This window comes from Puma concolor, chromosome E4 (assembly GCF_028749965.1).
Source record: "Puma concolor isolate L17-30 chromosome E4, mPumCon1.1.hap2, whole genome shotgun sequence".
NCBI lineage: Eukaryota > Metazoa > Chordata > Mammalia > Carnivora > Felidae > Puma > Puma concolor.
This window is the reverse complement of record NC_141683.1, coordinates 30,607,533-30,626,157: the sequence shown is the minus strand read 5'-3', so window position 1 is coordinate 30,626,157 and position 18,625 is coordinate 30,607,533. Positions and strand designations below refer to the sequence as shown.

The 18,625-nt window shown below is 39.7% G+C and overlaps 1 protein-coding gene across 4 annotated transcripts; it reads right to left on the bottom strand.

The window, feature by feature from the left end:
- Positions 1-200: 200 nt before the first annotated feature.
- Positions 201-9,528, bottom strand: ZNF281 (zinc finger protein 281). 4 transcript variants are annotated; one of them, XM_086694733.1, is made up of 4 exons: positions 9,440-9,528; positions 7,034-7,075; positions 6,001-6,049; positions 201-5,064 (listed from the first exon to the last, which is right to left on the bottom strand). In XM_086694733.1, exons 2-4 carry the CDS (start codon positions 7,051-7,053, stop codon positions 2,353-2,355), a joined length of 2,781 nt encoding a protein of 926 aa, XP_086550859.1. In that variant the 5' UTR covers positions 7,054-7,075; positions 9,440-9,528; the 3' UTR covers positions 201-2,352. The 4 variants fall into 4 exon arrangements, with proteins under 4 accessions (XP_086550859.1, XP_025776995.2, XP_086550860.1 ...); XM_025921210.2 differs by lacking the exons at positions 6,001-6,049; positions 7,034-7,075; positions 9,440-9,528 and adding an exon at positions 5,287-5,440 and having other exon boundaries at positions 201-5,060; XM_086694734.1 differs by lacking the exons at positions 6,001-6,049; positions 7,034-7,075; positions 9,440-9,528 and adding an exon at positions 5,287-5,387.
- Between the last annotated feature and the right edge of the window lie 9,097 nt (positions 9,529-18,625).

The following is an 18,625-nucleotide window of genomic DNA, read 5'->3' as shown; positions in this document are numbered from 1 at the left end:
CACAAAATGCTCAACCAGTTTTCAAATAAAATAAACCTAAAAACATGAAATACTTAAGTTAAAAAAAAAACAATAGAAATACAAGTCTCTAAGTCTCTAAACTGAAAGTTATACCACTGATGTGAATATTTTAGAAAATGTAGTTCATGAAAAAAACTGAAAAATGTTACTGGATATTAAGTGATATCTCCTTTCTTCAATTTTGTGATTAACAGGTCTTTTATTGGTAGTAAACTAGAGCAAACAATCAGAATAATACATATGCAGTATTCAGTACACACAATAAAAGTTAAAGAAATTCAAAACCTGTATAAAACAAACACTGGAGAAAAATCATACAGCTTAAGAGATACAGTGGTAAAGGTCCTCTCCATCCTTTGATTACAGCTTGTACTCTGTACCCAATAGAACTTACCGCACTTACCAAAATAAGAAATACAGACGTTTTAGTATTGATGTATTTAAGAGGATTAAACACATTTTCTAAGAATCTTGCAATGACAAATAGGTGACCCTTTAGCTGGTAAGCAGACTTAAGGGAGGAAAGTGGGGAAAGGAAATTAACTAATATTTTGTAACCATTTTTAATAATTTCTTATTTTCCAAACACTGCTTTCATAACAGAAGTGTTTTACACTTGCACAATATTAATTACTTTATTATACATGGAAGCCTGTGGTAGGCTGATTACACAATAAGACTGCAAACAACCAGTGGTACTTTTCTGACGTCAGAAGAGTACATAAGACTGAAACATCACCAAAAGTACATAAAAAACTCATCAGCATAAACATCAAAGTACATTAAAAAATATAATCAGGAAAAAAATACAGTTGCTAAAAAGTGGTTTAGAGCAAAGCCACTGTCTTATCAGTAGCTTCAAATGGCAATTAGCGTTCATAGCAAGTTTTGATGACTTTACAAGACCCCTGTACAATACTGACTAATGCACCCTTTTAAAATGTACATTAAAGGCTGCAATTTCACAAAGAGGTTCTGATGTCACTACTAAATGCAGACACTTATTCCTCACATTAGCTAGGTCACCAGTTGGAATTACAACCTTATTAACAGTATCTGTAGCTCAGACTAGGTGGGGCTTTATTATACATGGAAATCTCTATGTTTTTTTTTTTTTTTTTTAAAGATGGGGGGTTGTTTATCCTATTATTTAGTATTTGAATGCCACAAGGCATATAAAATGCCTAATGAGTTACCTAATGGAATGTAAATCATTCTAAAATTGAAACTGTCCAGAGAGAAGAGGGAACAAGGCAGGCTCAGAACTTTAAGAAAGAGGGTAAGTCAAGAAAAGAACAAAAAAACAGAAGTGTGGGTGACACGTAATAACACAGACAAGAAAACGATGCTTTAAGCCATGTATAATAAATAATGCATACCCCAAATTTCAAAAAATTATGTAATTCCAACTTGGGTTCTAATACTGGATCCAACCAACCACTTGGGTGTCAACACTGTGCCAGATATCATAACTCCTAATGGAACTACAGCCCTGTTACAGTTGGGATAAGGAGAGGGTGCTATTTTTTCTTCTTCTTTTATTAAAGCTATCATTCCAGGCTTTGATCAAAGATCCAAGAATATTTGTTCTACCAGGCTGGAATGAATGGTTTGGAAGTTCAGAGTACATTTAAAAGCTGCAACAAAACATAGGTAGCCAACATCTCAGAATTTTGGATCAGCCTAGATGGAGACAGCAATTTGAAATGTTTTCGATCCCTTACTTAAAATGATGAAATGTATATCAGCCCAGATAGAGCAATTTGAAATGTTTTCGATCCCTTACTTAAATGATAAAATGTATTATCATACTATCTGTAAATTGGATATTCCATTACAGTGATAACGTACAGAATTCCCATGCGTTATTACACTTTCCTGAGAGTAAAGCAATTAGAATAACCTTAATCCTAGCAACAAAGTTTTTTTTTTTTTTTGTGGGGTTTTTTTGTCTTTTTTGTAGGTTTTTTTTTGTTTGTTTTTGTTTTTGTTTTTTTTTTTTTTTTGCTTTTTTTGTTTTTTTTTTTGTATTTTTGTGGTTTTTTTGCATTTAAAACTTTTGGGCTATTCCCTGACAATCTATACATGTAAATTTGATTGCTAAACATTGTCACTTTGAATGTCAAACTATTTTTAATCTATTGATTTTGATTAAAAATCATAATACAAACAGAGCTAAAATCACACTAACAAAATAAACTAAATATGAAAAGTTGCATTGAAAGGGCATTACATTATTCTTAATAGGATCGTGTAGAAACATTCCAATGGCAGTGTTCTCAAAATAAAACAAAATTACATTAGACCTCCAGCCTGGTCACTTTGGGGACCTTACCTGTAACTTTGGCTGGTGGGTGTCTTTACTCTCGTACTACATGGCTCACTTACATCAGACATCATATTTGTATACCCTGAGAAATCTGACACTGAAGTCCTTACTCTATGGTCCACTTCTCCATTAGAGTTAGTGATGAAGGTCATTGGCACCCTGCTGCCCGACTTAAACTGAGAACCAAACGCTTGTGCAAAGTTCTCAATCTGGTACGTTGTTCTAGGCTCTATGTCTTTCTGAGGATCTATCTGGCTAGCTAACTCCTGAGATGGAATCTGAAAGCTTGTTGAGGACTCTAAATTTTTCTGTTGTTCCTTCTGGCTAGTCAATTTCTGAGATGAGGACTGGAAGGCTGACGAAGTCTCTAAATTCTTCTGAGAATCTATCAGATCATCCAGCTCCTGGGAAGGTGTCAACTGCTGATGTGTAGCATCCAAAGCAGATAAATAAAGACCTGGTTGAGATCCAAACAACATCCCAAAAGGAGGCTTTGGCAATGAAGATGGCAACACTGAGGTAACAGATTGGCCGAAACCACACTCCAAGGGAGATGTAGTGTATATTTGTTTTTCTGGAAATAAAGTGTGGTTGTGGAGAGGTGAAGACAAACTGACAAACTGGAAACCGTGTCCAAGAGTAAAACCTGCATTAGTGGATTTTTCAAAAGCCTGTTGGAGGTATTTGGAGTATTCTTGCAACATGCTTGCCTTATCACTTGAAGATGTTTGGGTGCCTGGGCTCAAATTTTCTTCTTGAACCAACTCTGAGTGTTCTCCTGAGGTGTGTAAATCCACTCGTGGTTCCGTTATGTTGAAAGGATCCTCTTTCTGGCTTTCTGATTTGTTGGAGTATTGATCCAAAATACTTTGTAAAACCTCATCAGGAATTCCAGACTTGTCATGACAAGACTTAATTTCAGCATTTAGAGCTGAGGAGTCAATAAGGGACAATGGAGTCTCATTGTCCAAAACACTGACACCTGCAGACTGAATGACGGACTGTTGGGAGACCATGTGTCCTACATTTATAGAAAAGGCACTGTTGCTGCTGGCAGTTGGTAAATATCTTCTTTTCTTTGAAAACTGCATGGCATCATCATAATTACTACTTATTTGACCTTGTTTACCACTGGTACTTTGGAGAAGACTAATAGTCTCCACACTATTATTCGAAACTATGCCAAGTGAGCCACCTGGTTTCCCAGACAAGGACTTCTGTCCAATGATGTCTGGTAATGGTGACACAAAATTAAGGTAGCTTTTCTCTGTATTCTTTCTGCTTCCTTTCTTAAAGATCAGTTTTGGCACCCTTTTCTGCAGTTCATCAATACCAGTGCCAATTATGCCTCCACTGGAAGACACAGTAGGCATTTCTACTGAGTAACTCTGCATGTTTATATTATTTGAAATTTGTGATTCACTTGTTTTACCAGTCTTATGTTCCTTATTTTCAACAGCTATACTTTTTGACTTCGTTTTTCTCCTTGAAGAACTTGTATTTCCCTGAGACAACACAGCCAGATTACCCATACTGCTATGGGTTGATGACCCAGGTTCTGCACCAGCGGCTCCTTTAGCTATGGCTTCACCACATGTGCGCCTGTGCTTCAACAGTCTATCAGTCCTTGAAAAATACTGTTGGCAAGTGTCACATTTATATGGCTTTTCTCCACTATGCGTCCTCTTGTGTCTCTCCATATGGTACTTCTGAATAAACTTCATGCTGCACTGATCACATCCAAATGGCTTCTCTCTACTATGAATTTTCTCATGTCTCTGTAGTAGGTATTTCTGAATGAAACCCATACTACACTGGCTGCACTGGAAAGGTCGTTCTCCAGTATGAATGAGGACATGTCTCCGCAGGTGATAGGAGCTTCTGAAAGCAGCACTACAGTGATCACAGATATGAGGTTTCTGACTTGGGGAGAGGATGGCACCTTCTCCATCTCCAACCAAAGAAGGTTTGGATGATGCACTTGGCTTCCTCTTGGCTTTGATTCCCTGAGATTCTGGCTTTGGCCTCTTTGCCTTTTTGACATTAGTGTCCTGCTTTGGCTCCTCACTGCCATGGTGGTCATCAGTCCTGCTACTGCTGCTGAGCAATACGTCACGGTGGTGCTGGGCTGGTTGCTGCTGGGCATGCTGGTGGAGAATACTGAGGTCCTGGATGACGCCGTGGCTCCCCCCATCCCCGCCTCCTAGGCCAGGAGATCTCTCCTCAGCCCCAGCGAACAGCCCCCCATAGTGGTGGTGGTGATGGTGGTGGTGGGACTGCTGCTCCTCAGGATCTGCGGGTTTCTCCTGTTTGATGCTAACCAAAGACTGCAAGAATCCCCAGGAGGTCCTCTGCGAGGGGAAGGCCGCGGCTGACGCCGCCGGCTCCTTCTTGAAAGTCATGTCCGGGGCTGGCGGAGGGGGGGGCTCAGCGGCCGGGGCTGCGGAGGTAGAGGAGGATAACACGCACTGCGGGGGAGGGGCGGCCGACCCCGCCGGCCGGGTGAAGCTGGTGACCGGGGGAAGCCGGTGGTTGAACATAACCATACCCTGGGGAAAGGTGGGTTCCATCTCTGCCCTCCTGCTGCTGCCGCTGCCGCCGCTGCCGCCGCCGCTACTACCACCGCCGCCGGAGCCGCTACCACCGCTACTGCCGGTACCACCGCCGCCACTCAGGAACCCACTGCCGATTTTCATACCCCGAAGGAGGCCTGGCTGAGGAGAGGAGGAGGAAGAGGGAAGAGGGAGGAAAGGGGGTGGAACCGGGCCCCGGGCCGGGACCACCGCAGCGCCCAGGACCCCGCCGCGCCGCCGCCCAGACCGCAACGCGCCCAGCACTAATTCCCAGCTCGGTCGCCTCCGGCACCAGCACACATGGTCCTGGGACTCTTCCCTGGGCCTCGCCCTCTCCCTCTCAGACCCACCGGCAACACTTACGGGTACCGCCGCCGCCGCAGCCGCCGTCGCCTCCAGTTAATAAAAATAACGCCGTCCTCTCCACAATGGAATTAAAAGCCTCCCCTGTACTGCGCAGCCGCGGCGCGGTGTCTGCTGGGAACTCTTCAACCCAGCCAGAGGGGAGCTCTGCGGAGCCACGGCGCCTGCGCTGCAGCTTCCGCCCGGCCTGCCTGTCAATCACTGGGGCGGTTGGGCGGAGGGGAGGCCCAGGGCTCGAGGGGCGGGGATTTGGGTCCCCTGTAGAAAGAGGCTTCCAGGCGAACGGGCGTGATTGGTGGGCTGCACTGACGGAGTTGGACGTGGGTGAGGGCTTCTGGGGGAGGACGCTCAGGGGGTGGAACCCAAAGGGCGGAATTACGCGGGACCTTACTGCGGCGTGGCTTGGGGGCTGCAGAGAAAGAGGCTGGCAAGATGGGGGAAACTGAGGACTGAATGTTGGGGCTTTTTCTAGCTTACAATTTGTAGTCTAGGTATTGAATCACAATCCAAACCCAGAAGTGGGTCACTTAGGGCACTTTTGGTTCTGCCTAAAAGCAGTAAACTTCAAATGCCCAACATTTATTAAAACAGATTTCTTCCGTTATCCCTCTTAGGTTGGAAATATTTTAATAGTGGGCGTGTACCTTTGCATTTATAGGAGGAGCCTGCTTTGAAACCGTTGCAACAAAAAAAGTTGTTTTACTGCCAACCTACCTGAAGGCTACTGAAGAAGGAAACCGCGTGTAATCCGGGTGCTGCAGCCCTGTAAAACACGCCCACACTCATACTTCATCATCATCAGATGTTATTTAAATGCCCACATACCTTTTCAGTCTGGCTAATGACTCTGTTTGCAATGTTACAATGTTGCCTAGCCCCTTATGTTACTTATTTAGGAAAAACTGACTACCAGGCCCTTCTAAGACGTGTACTAGGATTCACTCTGCCCTCCCCCAGTATGGACTGCTGAGAAACGCATGCAAAATTACAATTTTTTTCTTGAGGGAAAATTACAAAGTAAAATCTTGAAATCAGAGACTAACAAATACCACACAAGTCTCTACTCAGTGGCTAGTGTACACAAAGCACTCACTTTCATATTAAACGTGCCAAAATCTAAACCAGCTACTTGCCTAACAAAGCCTATATAAATCACAATTTTTTTCATAAAACGACTAGAACCATCACAATAATTCGTTTACATAGTATATTTTCTTCGTGAAATTTCAAGTCCATTTTTTCACAATATTTCTAACTAAATAACTGCTCATAACTAAATAGTAAATGACTTCTCTGAGAAACTTCACCATTGAAACCATAAGATTATTCATTATTCTTTATGGGCCTCTCTGAACCTGTGCAGAAACTTAAAAGGTAATATTTAATGAACATTTGGTGGTAAGAAATATTATTCTAATTCCATGAAGTTACCTATAAGCATTCTGCCACTTAAATTGTAAAACCTGAATACCGTCAAGGATAGCTAAGTGTTAAAAGAAAGACTAAAAATTCCAAAACTTAAGGCAGTAGTAAAATATTAGTCAATGCCTGTGAGAAATGAGGCTGTCCCTTTATTCAGGGCGTCAGTGTTTAATGGTAAGCTGGGATGCATATAAGCTAGTCCAAGCATGAAGGGCAGTAGGACACTCATATGAAAAGCCAACTTTGTTCCTCAGTTATCAAGATAAGAAACCTGTCATTTCTCTCATTCACTCTGTCAGCCTTGAGATACTCCAAGCAGACTTACCTCTGTGTTGTATACCCCATATATCAGGAAGATGAAGAGACCCTGTAAAATAAAATGGAGGGAAAAAGCTGTTAACGCTAATCATTTCAGCAGTAGAAATACCTGAAATAAACTTTCCTGGGAACAGACAAAAGAAGACACACTTCATCAAGGTCAATTTATTTTTCTATTTTTCAACATTAGAAGCTGTACCTTGAGCATTTATAAGGTAACATACCAGCACATCACTTACAGTGGTTGTGCTACGCAATTCTTCATAAATAGAAAATAAAAATACCATTCCTGGTACATAGAATATTAATTATAAAAATCAAAATGCCAGTCTCTGAACGATAGCTAGGTAATGAAAAAATTAAACTCAGAAAATGTCATCAAAGTAATCAATAGCACTCAGCATCAATATTTCTAAACACTGTTTTAGACTACGGAAAATGGAATATATTGGTTAAAGTCTTCACAGGAGTAAAAAAAAAAATTTAATGAAAAGAACTAAAAGGATAAACTTAGGGTAATAAATAGTTTCTAAACAATATTTAAAACTCCAGTTCAGGTTAAGATAAAATTTCACATTATCACTTGTAAAACTGCACACATTTTTATTGTAAACTTTTTATAAAGAAGTTTCAAAGATCTGCTGTTTATTAGTCCTTAGTTTTAGAAAATACTTAATTGTAAAATATAAAATGGATCTCACTCTTAAATCTAAAATATTAAATTTTTTAAGAAAATAAAACTGATGTAGTTTAAACTTATTAGAGAAAATAGCAAGAAATTTTCCATGTATTTTGGCTTTGCAGGGGAAAGAAAAAAATCTATATTTTCCTATTCTTGTTAGGTATGAGTAAACCAAATATGAGATAGATGCCTGGACTAAAGTCTGGAAATGGTTCAAATAGTTAAGAAATGTGACATTTCAAAAGGAAAATATTACAGGAATATTTTAATATTTGTTTTATATCTGCATACTTAACATCTTACAGATAACGGGAACAATCCTATAATAAAGAGATTGAATAAAACAGAACTAGGTTTTGATCATTAGTTTCTTCTGTAACATATTTTATTTTTTAAGAACAATTTTACTTTCTTTATTATTTTCTTATGTAATCTTTACACCAACATGGGGCTCAAACTCACAACCCTTGAGATCAGGAGTTGCATGCAATACTGACTGAGCCAGGTGCCCCTCATCATTTTACTTTAGTATGGTATGTTCATTACAATTAATCTTACAAGTTTTCAATACTACTCTCTATATAATATCAGAAACAAACTTTCATGACATGTATTTGTATTAGGAAGAAAGGTTGACAAAGAGTTTTGAACAACCAAAAATGTCTACTGGGTCATTGACTTTTAGAAATTCAAGTACAGTGAGAGTTTCTTCACTGTGTATACATCACGTCCCATAGCTCAATATCAATACTCAAATCCATCCAAGTAGCCTTTCTCAAGATCTACATAGTGTGAATTCAAGCGTCTTAGATGGTACTCATTTTATAGGCTACTTGTTTGCCTATATTCTAGATAATTCAAGAAAAAAGTTCTCTGACTTATGACAAAACTATACAATAATTAATAGTGCTCCTTCCTTTCATAATTGCTAATTCTTTATTTCATATTGTGTTATATAGATGTAAAATTCAGAGTAGGTCACTCAAATTTCTTCTATGTATGAGACAGGAGTATTTTGCTTTGTGCAGTACCTAAGTTCTTCACCACAATGCCTTGTGTATGGAACAATAGGCACTGTGATTTCTATATGTTAAGAAATTCATCTGTTGGGGTGCCTGGGTGGCTCAGTCAGTTAAGCAGCTGACTTCAGCTCAGGTCATGATCTCATGGTTTGTGGGTTTGAGCCCCGTATCGGGCTTTCTGCCATCAGCCAGGAGCTCGCTTCAGATCTTCTGTCCCCCCCTCTCTCTGCCCCTTCCGTATGCTCTCTCTCAAAAATAAATAAACATTTAAAAATGCACAAAAAAAGAAATTCGGCTGTTATCTATATATTTTGAGACATCTATAGAAGAGCCCTTCTACGATGTGTATAATCACTTCTGTAATTTATCTATTTTGTAAATTCAATTTTCTCTAAAAGAAAAGAAAATTTCAAAAATCACATTTATTCTCCATGTCTTGGTAAAGTAAGGAGGATATGGAGTATGTTCTAATATTTTTATTTACTCTATTTCCATGTTACTTGTTATACATTTTAAGTTCTCACATATTTAACTCTTTAAAGTAATATAAAATGATCCACAACAAAAGTCTGCCTTTTGAAAAAAAGATTTAGACTGAAAAACTGTTTTAAATAAAGGCAGCTTCAGCCTCAGAAGTTTTTTTCTCTTTCTCCTTTCTCTTCAACAGATGCACACTTAAAAGCATGGTAAGCAATCCCCAAATTATTACTTCAAAGATCCTGAAAAAGCCTGAGACTTGAAATCACTCCAAGGAATCTCTGCTTTTTTCTCTCTTGGGTTGTCTACCTGATGTCACCACAACCAGCTGAAAAGTAAAACATTAATAATAATAATCATAATAATAATAACAATAATAATAATAAATTATGTGTTTTATACATGGTGCCTTTTTTCCCCACTGATTTTACCAACTATTGACAGTTGTGATAATTTAGATCTAACTCTACAGAACTTCATAAGCCCTTCACTACTGGTTAAACATCTCATTTTCTCTTTTTTTCCCAAGGGAAGAATCAAAACAGAAATAGCTAAACATAAAAATCTTAAGCCATAACTAGGAGCCACTTTTAAATCCCCGCAGGGAGAATACCTTTAAGAACAGCTGGAAGGAACCAACTGCCAAATTTCAACTGGCACTGAGACTTCTGAGCTCCTTCTACCAACATTCTGTCCCACCAAAGAGTGAACACTGTAAGTATGCCTTATTTCTGAAACGAATGATCCTTCATGTCTGTTGGGGAGTTTCTGCTATTCCACCCATAGACCTATCCATTCAAAATATATATGGAGTATTAATCTATAATGGAACCAATTTCTCAATGTTTCAATCACAGTAAAAATAACAGTAATTGGACAGGAAACATCCCAAGCGTAGCTGGATTCCTATAGCATGTGTGTATATTATGGGCAGGAGCCAGGACCAGGGAAAGAACACAAGGGTATTACATCTGATGCTGTACAGGAGTTAAAAATAGAAACTTACAGGAAAGAAGGGGGGAAATCATGCTATATTATTTTATTTTCATTTATGTATGAAACATTAAAAACTGAGGCAGCTTTGTAAATATCTTCATTGTCCTAGAAGTTCATTGAACAACGTCGGCAGATAGATTCAATGGCTGACATCTAGTCTGTTATTTTTATATTGATTGTTCTGTACTTTCGTAGTGCACTTCATGACTGCTACAAAATCAATCTTTTCTGTGGTAATGTATTCTTTCCTGGCGATACAAAGAACAGGAAGGTGCCACTATACACAGTACATTGCCCACTCAGGAATCAGAAGAATATTAACAATGCTAATATATGTATAGCTCTCTCAAAGTACTTTCATTTGCATAATTCCATTTGTTCCTCACTACAATACTGCAAAGTAGGCAGCATGAGTGTTATTAGCTTTTTTTTTACATATGAGGATTTTGAGGCTTGCTCAAAATGCCACCGTGCTGACAAGTGGGCAGAGGCAAGGATTAGTTTCTGACTCCTCATCTAACGTGCTTTCACATACAACTGCCTTAAATAGACACCTTCGTAACTCTGAAATCACCAGCTTCAAGGTAATACAATTGGTGAGCTCTTTAAAAGCTGAGGTTTCTTGAAAGCATATTATAGTTTGATTAGAACTGTAGAAGGTCAGGGACTCAGTATCCAGTAATAGAGCTGCTTAGACTAGTGCTCCACAGTGTAAGATGGCCTAGCAAATACAACAGGAAATACACTTTGCAACAGTGGTTCCTAGTTGCTATGCACCAGGTTCTGTCTTTTGTGCTTCCTTACAAGTTCTCATTCAATGATGTATACTTGCTAGTTGCTGGGAAACATATCTTTTCTCATCAAAACGCTGCTAGGTAACCACATAGTCAAATATCCTTTATCATTATCATCATTTACTGACCTTCTTTGAATGTATGGTGCTATGCTGTGTGCTTTTATTTATTTACAAACCATGCTCCAACCTAGTTTCTATAAACAACTCCTGTTTGGGGGACGAAATCCCATGGAAACAAAAGCATTAGTGTGCAAGGATATGTGTATTTGCTTGTTGCAACACTGTGTGTAGTGGTAAAGAACTGGAAACAACCTGAATGCCCTTCAACACAGGATTGGCTGAGTAAATCGTGGTCTCTTCAGCCCTTAAGATACAAGGCAGCTGAAAGAATGAGTTAGAGCTATGTTTATTAGCCTGGAGTAATTTCATGAATTGTTAAAGGAGAAGAGCAAGAGGAAAAGACACGTGTGTTATATCGTCTCTTTTTTGTAAAACAAATGACAAAACCTCCCTTCCTCCTCCCCAAATACAACTGATTCAACAGGAGAACAGGGTGGAAAGGTGCACACCAAACTGTTGTCACTGGTTTTCCTAGTGGAAAAGACGTGAGGGAGAGGAAGCAAGTCAGAAACATGTTAGAAACACACTAGAAAAACATGTATGACCTTATCAAAGGAGGTGGAATGTACAATTCTATGGAGGATATTAAATATAAATATAGAAAAGAGAATCTGCACATGGATAAGGAGCTAAAGATAAGATGGACAAATAAAATACTGATTTGATTTGGGGTAAGATTGGGGTTTTTTCTTGACTCCTATTATTTTTTTAAAGCTTTTATTTTTAAGTAATCTCTACACTCAAAGTGGGGCTCGAACTCACAACCCTGAGATCAAGAGTCACATGACTGAGCCAGTCAGGCATCCCCACTATTATTTTAATATAAAGAGTACCTGAGGTGCCTGCGTGGCTCAGTCAGTTAAATGTCTGACTCTTGATTTCAGCTCAGTCATGATCTCACGGTTGGTGAGTTCAAGCCCCATGGCAGGCTCTGTGCTGACCGAATGGAGCCTGCTTGGGATTCTCTGTCCCCCTCTCTCTCTGCTCCTTCAGCTTACATGCACACATGTGCTCTCGCTCTCGCTCTCTCTCTCTCAAAAATAAATAAATAAATATAAAAAAATAAAGAGTATAATACATTTGAATGAAAAAAGATGTAAGTGGGTTTATTTAAAATGAATTCATTGGGGCACCTGGGTGGTTCAGTCGGTTAAGTGTCAGAGCTCGGCTCAGGTCATGACCTTGTGTTCGTGAGTTCAAGCCCTGCGTCGGGCTCTGTGCTGACAACTCAGAGCCTGGAGCCTGCTTCAGATTGTGTGTCTCCCTCTCTTTCTGCCCCTCCCCCGCTTGCACTCACACACACGCTCTCTCTCTCTCTCTCTCTCTCAAAAATAAACATTAAAAAACAAGATGAATTTATTATTTTTTTAAAGTGGGGTATAATTTACCAATAAATGTATACTTGTGATTAGTAGACTAAAGAAAATAAGCAGTTTATACAGCAGAACACATCAATTTTGCCAGGGAAAGTGGGTGCATCATGAGAAGGGAGCTAAAATCTATCAAGCGATGGCCTCTTGTGGTATGTGTTTGGTTTGCTGCTCTTCTGAAGATCTGATTCTTGAAGGAGAAGGAAGCGTGGTCAGTGAGACAGCTGGGAAAGGGCATTTACGAGAGATCTTTGAGAAAGCACAGCTTCATGAAAGCACAGAGATCTCCAGGGGACACGCAAGGAGCTCAGAATTGCTAGAGCAAGTTGCTTTCAAGCGAGAGAGGGGAAGCTGATGAAACCAGAAGCAGGGGCAGCACCAGACTGCGAAAGGCCTTGCATGTCGTGTCAAGGAATCCAGTTATTCCTCTCTTAGAAAGGGGGGTCATTACAAAGTTTTCATCAGGACAGTGATGTCAGGAGCTTTTGGGGGTTTTGTTGTTGTAAAGTAACTCCTGTAGCACTGAGAGAAATGGGTTAAAGAGGCATAGGGCAACCGGTTAGGAAGCTACAGTCAGGGTAAGAGAATCCAAAACGAGGGAAATGGTTATGAGAATTCAGAGATGTTTAGGAGGTACAGTCAAATATCGAACGGAGGTGGATGCTGACTGGACGGGACAGGAAAAAGCAAGAGCTGGGTTACAGGTGATTGTCAGCTCACTGGCTTCAGTGATGGGTGATTTCCTAAGGCAGAGAATTAAATGGAAAAGAAGCATGTTTGCTGAGGAAAAGAATACATTTATTATATGTGTCAGATGGGAATGTGGTCCACTGAGCAATTGGACACACAAGTCTGAGCCTCAGGAAGGATCTCTGGGATGGAGATACAGGGCTGGGAATCATCCAAGTAGGGATGGCAGTGGATGCCCTCAACTAGGAAGCACGTAAAGTAAATGAAGGCAGTGGCTGTAGACAGATTTCTGGGAAATGTCATTCCTGCTTCAGAGCTAAGCAGAGAGAAAACCAATGAAGGAGGAGTCAGAGAGATGGTGCTTTCATGGAAGCCAATGGAAGAGAGTTTTATTTTTTTCTTTATTTGGTTTTATTTATTTCTTTTAATGTTTATTTTTGAGAGAGAGAGAGAGAGAGAGAGAGAGAGAGAGAGAGAGAAGAAGCAGGGGAGGAGCAGAGAGAGGTGGGGAGACACAGAATCTGAAGCAGACTCCAAGCCCCTAGCTGTCAGCACAGAGCCCAACACAGGGCTTGAACCCACGAACTGTGAGATCATGACCTGAGCCAAAGTGAGACACCCAGGCACCCCAGGAAGAGAGTTTTAAAGAAGAAATGAGTAGCGGCAAACATAGGCTAAAGGCATAAACTCTGAAACCATACTGCCTGGGTTCCATTCCTGGCTCTACCACTTACTAGCTGTGTGAGCTTGGGCAAATTACTAAGCATCTCTGTTCCTCACTTTCATCGTGTATAAAATGCTCACAGTAATGTGCCTGTCTCATAAGATTGTTATGGGAACTAAAAGAGTAAATAAGTGTAAAGTGCTTGGAACAGTGCCTGGCAGAGGTAATACTATCTGAGTATTTGACTGATGTCACATAAGATCAACTAAGAAAGGACCTGAAAATGCCATTAGATTTGGTAGTTACTGGATTCATTGCATTTACATTTGAGTAACTTCTATATGTCAGGCGCTGAGAACATAGTCACGAAGGAAACACTGAACTTGCTCTGAAGGAGCTTATATTCTGGCGAATAGCATTCATTGACTGTGTGTGCACTGTTCTCATCACCTGACAAGCATTATTACTTCGCTCATTCCTCACACTTACCCTGGATTTAGGTACCATAATTATCCTCATTTTACAGGTAGGAACATTGAGCAACATGGAGAGGTTCAGCAAGGAGCTGGAGCCAGGAGGTGGCAGAATCGGGATTTGAATTGAGCTGGACTGACTTCGGAGAACACCTCCTTAGCCTCGAAATCATATAGTCTCCAGTTGGCTGCTGGTGACCTCAGTAACAGTGCCTTTAGAAGTATGGTGGGGACAATACCCAGAAACTGAGCATTGAATGGGAGCTGGTTAATTGAGAGATTGAGAAGAGTTGAAAGCATTTCCACAGAGAATCACAGAGAATCACACTGACAAAGTCCAAGTATGTGGCTTTGTGGGGGATTTAGTCTGTTTGGGTGATAGAGTAAGGAAAGCGAAAGGATTAAGTAGTAAGCATGTTCTTTGGTCATGTCTTTCTCAAATACTGTTTCAACTATTTCTTTGCAGTGATCTGGCTGGCGGTCAGTTCAAGATTAAGATCTCTGGTGAGTGCCTGAAGGGTATGTATTTGTTATTATTTATTGAAGCAAGATCAGTACAATTTATTTATTTATTTATTTATGTATTTATTTATTTTTTTTTCAATATATGAAATTTATTGTCAAATTGGTTTCCATACAACACCCAGTGCTCATCCCAAAAGGTGCCCTCCTCAATACCCATCACCCACCCTCCCCTCCCTCCCACCCCCCATCAACCCTCAGTTTGTTCTCAGTTTTTAAGAGTCTCTTATGCTTTGGCTCTCTCCCACTCTAACCTCTTTTTTTTTCTTTCCCTCCTCCATGGGTTTCTGTTAAGTTTCTCAGGATCCACATAAGAGTGAAAACATATGGTATCTGTCTTTCTCTGTATGGCTTATTTCACTTAGCATAACACTCTCCAGTTCCATCCACGTTGCTACAAAGGGCCATATTTCATTCTTTCTCATGGCCATGTAGTACTCCATTGTGTATATAAACCACAATTTCTTTATCCATTCATCAGTTGATGGACATTTAGGCTCTTTCCATAATTTGGCTATTGTTGAGACTGCTGCTATAAACATTGGGGTACAAGTGCCCCTATGCATCAGTACTCCTGTGTCCCTTGGGTAAATTCCTAGCAGTGTTATTGCTGGGTCATAGGGTAGGTCTATTTTTAATTTTTTGAGGAACCTCCACACTCTTTTCCAGAGTGGCTGTACCAATTTGCATTCCCACCAACAGTGCAAGAGGGTTTCCGTTTCTCCACATCCTCTCCAGCATCTATAGTCTCCTGATTTGTTCATTTTGGCCACTCTGACTGGCGTGAGGTGATATCTGAGTGTGGTTTTGATTTGTATTTCCCTGATGAGGAGCGACGTTGAGCATCCTTTCATGTGCCTATTGGCCATCCGGATGTCTTCTTTAGAGAAGTGCCTATTCATGTTTTCTGCCCATTTCTTCACTGGGTTATTTGTTTTTCGGGTGTGGAGTTTGGTGAGCTCTTTATAGATTTTGGATACTAGCCCTTTGTCTGATATGTCATTTGCAAATATCTTTTCCCATTCTGTTGGTTGCCTTTTAGTTTTGTTGGTTGTTTCCTTTGCTGTGCAGAAGCTTTTTATCTTCATAAGGTCCCAGTAGTTCATTTTTGCTTTTAATTCCCTTGCCTTTGGGGATGTGTCAAGTAAGAGATTGCTACGGCTGAGGTCAGAGAGGTCTTTTCCTGCTTTCTCCTCTCGGGTTTTGATGGTTTCCTGTCTCACATTCAGGTCCTTTATCCATTTTGAGTTTATTTTTGTGAATGGTGTAAGAAAATGGTCTAGTTTCAATCTTCTGCATGTTGCTGTCCAGTTCTCCCAGCACCATTTGCTAAAGAGACTGTCTTTTTTCCATTGGATGCTCTTTCCTGCTTTGTCAAAGATGAGTTGGCCATACATTTGTGGGTCTAGTTCTGGGGTTTCTATTCTATTCCATTGGTCTGTGTGTCTGTTTTTTGTGCCAATACCATGCTGTTTTGATGATGACAGCTTTGTAGTAGAGGCTAAAGTCTGGGATTGTGATGCCTCCTGCTTTGGTCTTCTTCAAAATTACTTTGGCTATTCGGGGCCTTTTGTGGTTCCATATGAATTTTAGGATTGCTTGTTCTAGTTTTGAGAAGAATGCTGGTGCAATTTTGATTGGGATTGCATTGAATGTGTAGATAGCTTTGGGTAGTATTGACATTTTGACAATATTTATTCTTCCAATCCATGAGCACAGAATGTTTTTCCATTTCTTTATATCTTCTTCAATTTCCTTCATAAGCTTTCTATAGTTTTCAGCATACAGAAGATCAGTACAGTTTAAATATCAGATCCACACATGGCAGAATCTCATTCTATTACAAAAATCAAAAAAGATGAAATGTATTCTCAACCAAATTTAAGATAGCTGAAGGCTACAGATGAGAGAATTTTTTGGTAAACGTAAAAAAGTCTAAAAAGTAGTCTTACCTTTTCTTGGTCTGATTCTGGACGAGTAGGTCCCAGGAATCTGCATTTTTAACACACACCTGAGTTGTTCTGATGCATAATAAAGTTTAAGAATTAATTCCAGCTCCACTATGTACTAACTCTGTGACCTAGGGCAAATGACTCAGTCTCTCTGTGCCTCAGTTTTCTCATTGTAAACAGAGATAATAATAGTACCTACTTCAGAGGTGTGTTGGAGGATTGAAGAGGTAAATTTTTAGCACATCTGGCTCAAAATAAGCCTTCAGTATATTTTTGTTATGTAAAATAAACAAATCACAGTTTTAAGGGACAATCGACAAATTAGAGTCTGTAACTTTAGGGAGGTGGGAGTGTGCCTTATTAGAAGGCAAATTAAATTGTCATGCACTGATTTTCAGGTATTGTAACCAAAAAGCTTAGGGAGTAAATAAATTAGGAAGAATTTCAGGATAGAATTTAAAGAGTTTTGACAACAAAAGTTTTCTTCTATATTTGCAAACGACATATCAGATAAAGGGTTAGTATCCAAAATCTATAAAGAACTTATCAAACTCAACACCCAAAAAAACACAATAATCCAGTGAAGAAATGGGCAAAAGACATGAATAGACACTTCTCCAAAGAAGACATCCAGATGGCTAACCGACACATGAAGAAATGCTCAACATCACTCATCATCAGGGAAATACAAATCAAAACCACAATGAGATACCACCTCACCCCTGTCAGAATGGCTAACATTAACAACTGAAGCAACAACAGATGTTGGCAAGGATGCGGAGAGATAGGATCTCTTTTGCACTGCTGGTGGGAATGCAAGCTGGTGCAGCCACTCTGGAAAATGGTATGGAGGTTCCTCAAAAAATTAAAAATAGAACCACCCTATAACCCAGCAATTGCACTACTAGGTATTTATCCGAAGGATACAGGTATGCTATTTAGAAGGGACACATGCACCCCCATGTTTCTAGCAGCACTATCAACAATAGCCAAAGTATGGAAAGAGCCCTACTTTCCATCAACAGATGAATGGATAAAGAAGATGTGGTATATTTATACAATGGAGTATTACTTGGCAATCAAAAAGAATGAAATCTTGCCATTTGCAACTACATGGATGGAACTGAGGGTATTATGCTAAGTGAAATTAGTCATAGACAAATATCGTATGACTTCACTCATATGAGGACTTTAAGAGACAAAACAGATGAACATAAGGGAAGGGAAGCAAAAATAATGTAAAAACAGGGAGGGGGACGAAACATAAGAGACTCTTAAATATGGAGAACAAACAGAGGGTTACCGGAGGGGGTTGTGGGAGGGGTATGAGCTAAGTGGGTAAGGGGCATTAAGGAATCTACTCCTGAAATCATTGTTGCATGATACGCTAACTAACTTGGACGTAAATTAAAAAAATAAATTTAAAATTAAAAAAAATTTCTTCTGGAGCTCTTTTTTTTTTAAGTTAAGCTAATTGGTCAGATATGAGGCATATCATATATAGAGGTGCCCATTTTACAGATCAATTCTACAAGGATTTCAAAATATAGTCCAAATATTATATGAATGAGGATCTCCATGGTTGTAAATGACAAACTCAACTCAAACCAGATGAAACAAATAAAAGGACAGAGATTTATTGAGAACTAGCTCTAAGAATTGAATAGTTAAATAATTAAATCTCAGATTGGCAAGAAGAGGAATGAACAAAGATTTCTCTGTCTGCTTCTCAGCCATTCTCCCAGATCATTTTTCTCTGGTGGGACATGTACCACCCAAAGGGTCCAGGCTCTTGTTTTTACAGCTTTTAATACAAGAGAAAAACTGGTTTTTCT

What these genes read in the sequence shown, in the direction of transcription:
- ZNF281 (XM_086694733.1), bottom strand. Translation starts at nt 7,053, where the DNA reads ATGGGGTATACAACACAGAG. An exon ending in ATGGGGTATACAACACAGAG is followed by an intron (nt 6,050 to 7,033) that starts GTAAGTCTGCTT and finishes CGTGTTTTACAG; the next exon opens with GGCTGCAGCACCCGGATTAC. An exon ending in CCTTCTTCAGTAGCCTTCAG is followed by an intron (nt 5,065 to 6,000) that starts GTAGGTTGGCAG and finishes TCCTCTCCTCAG; the next exon opens with CCAGGCCTCCTTCGGGGTAT.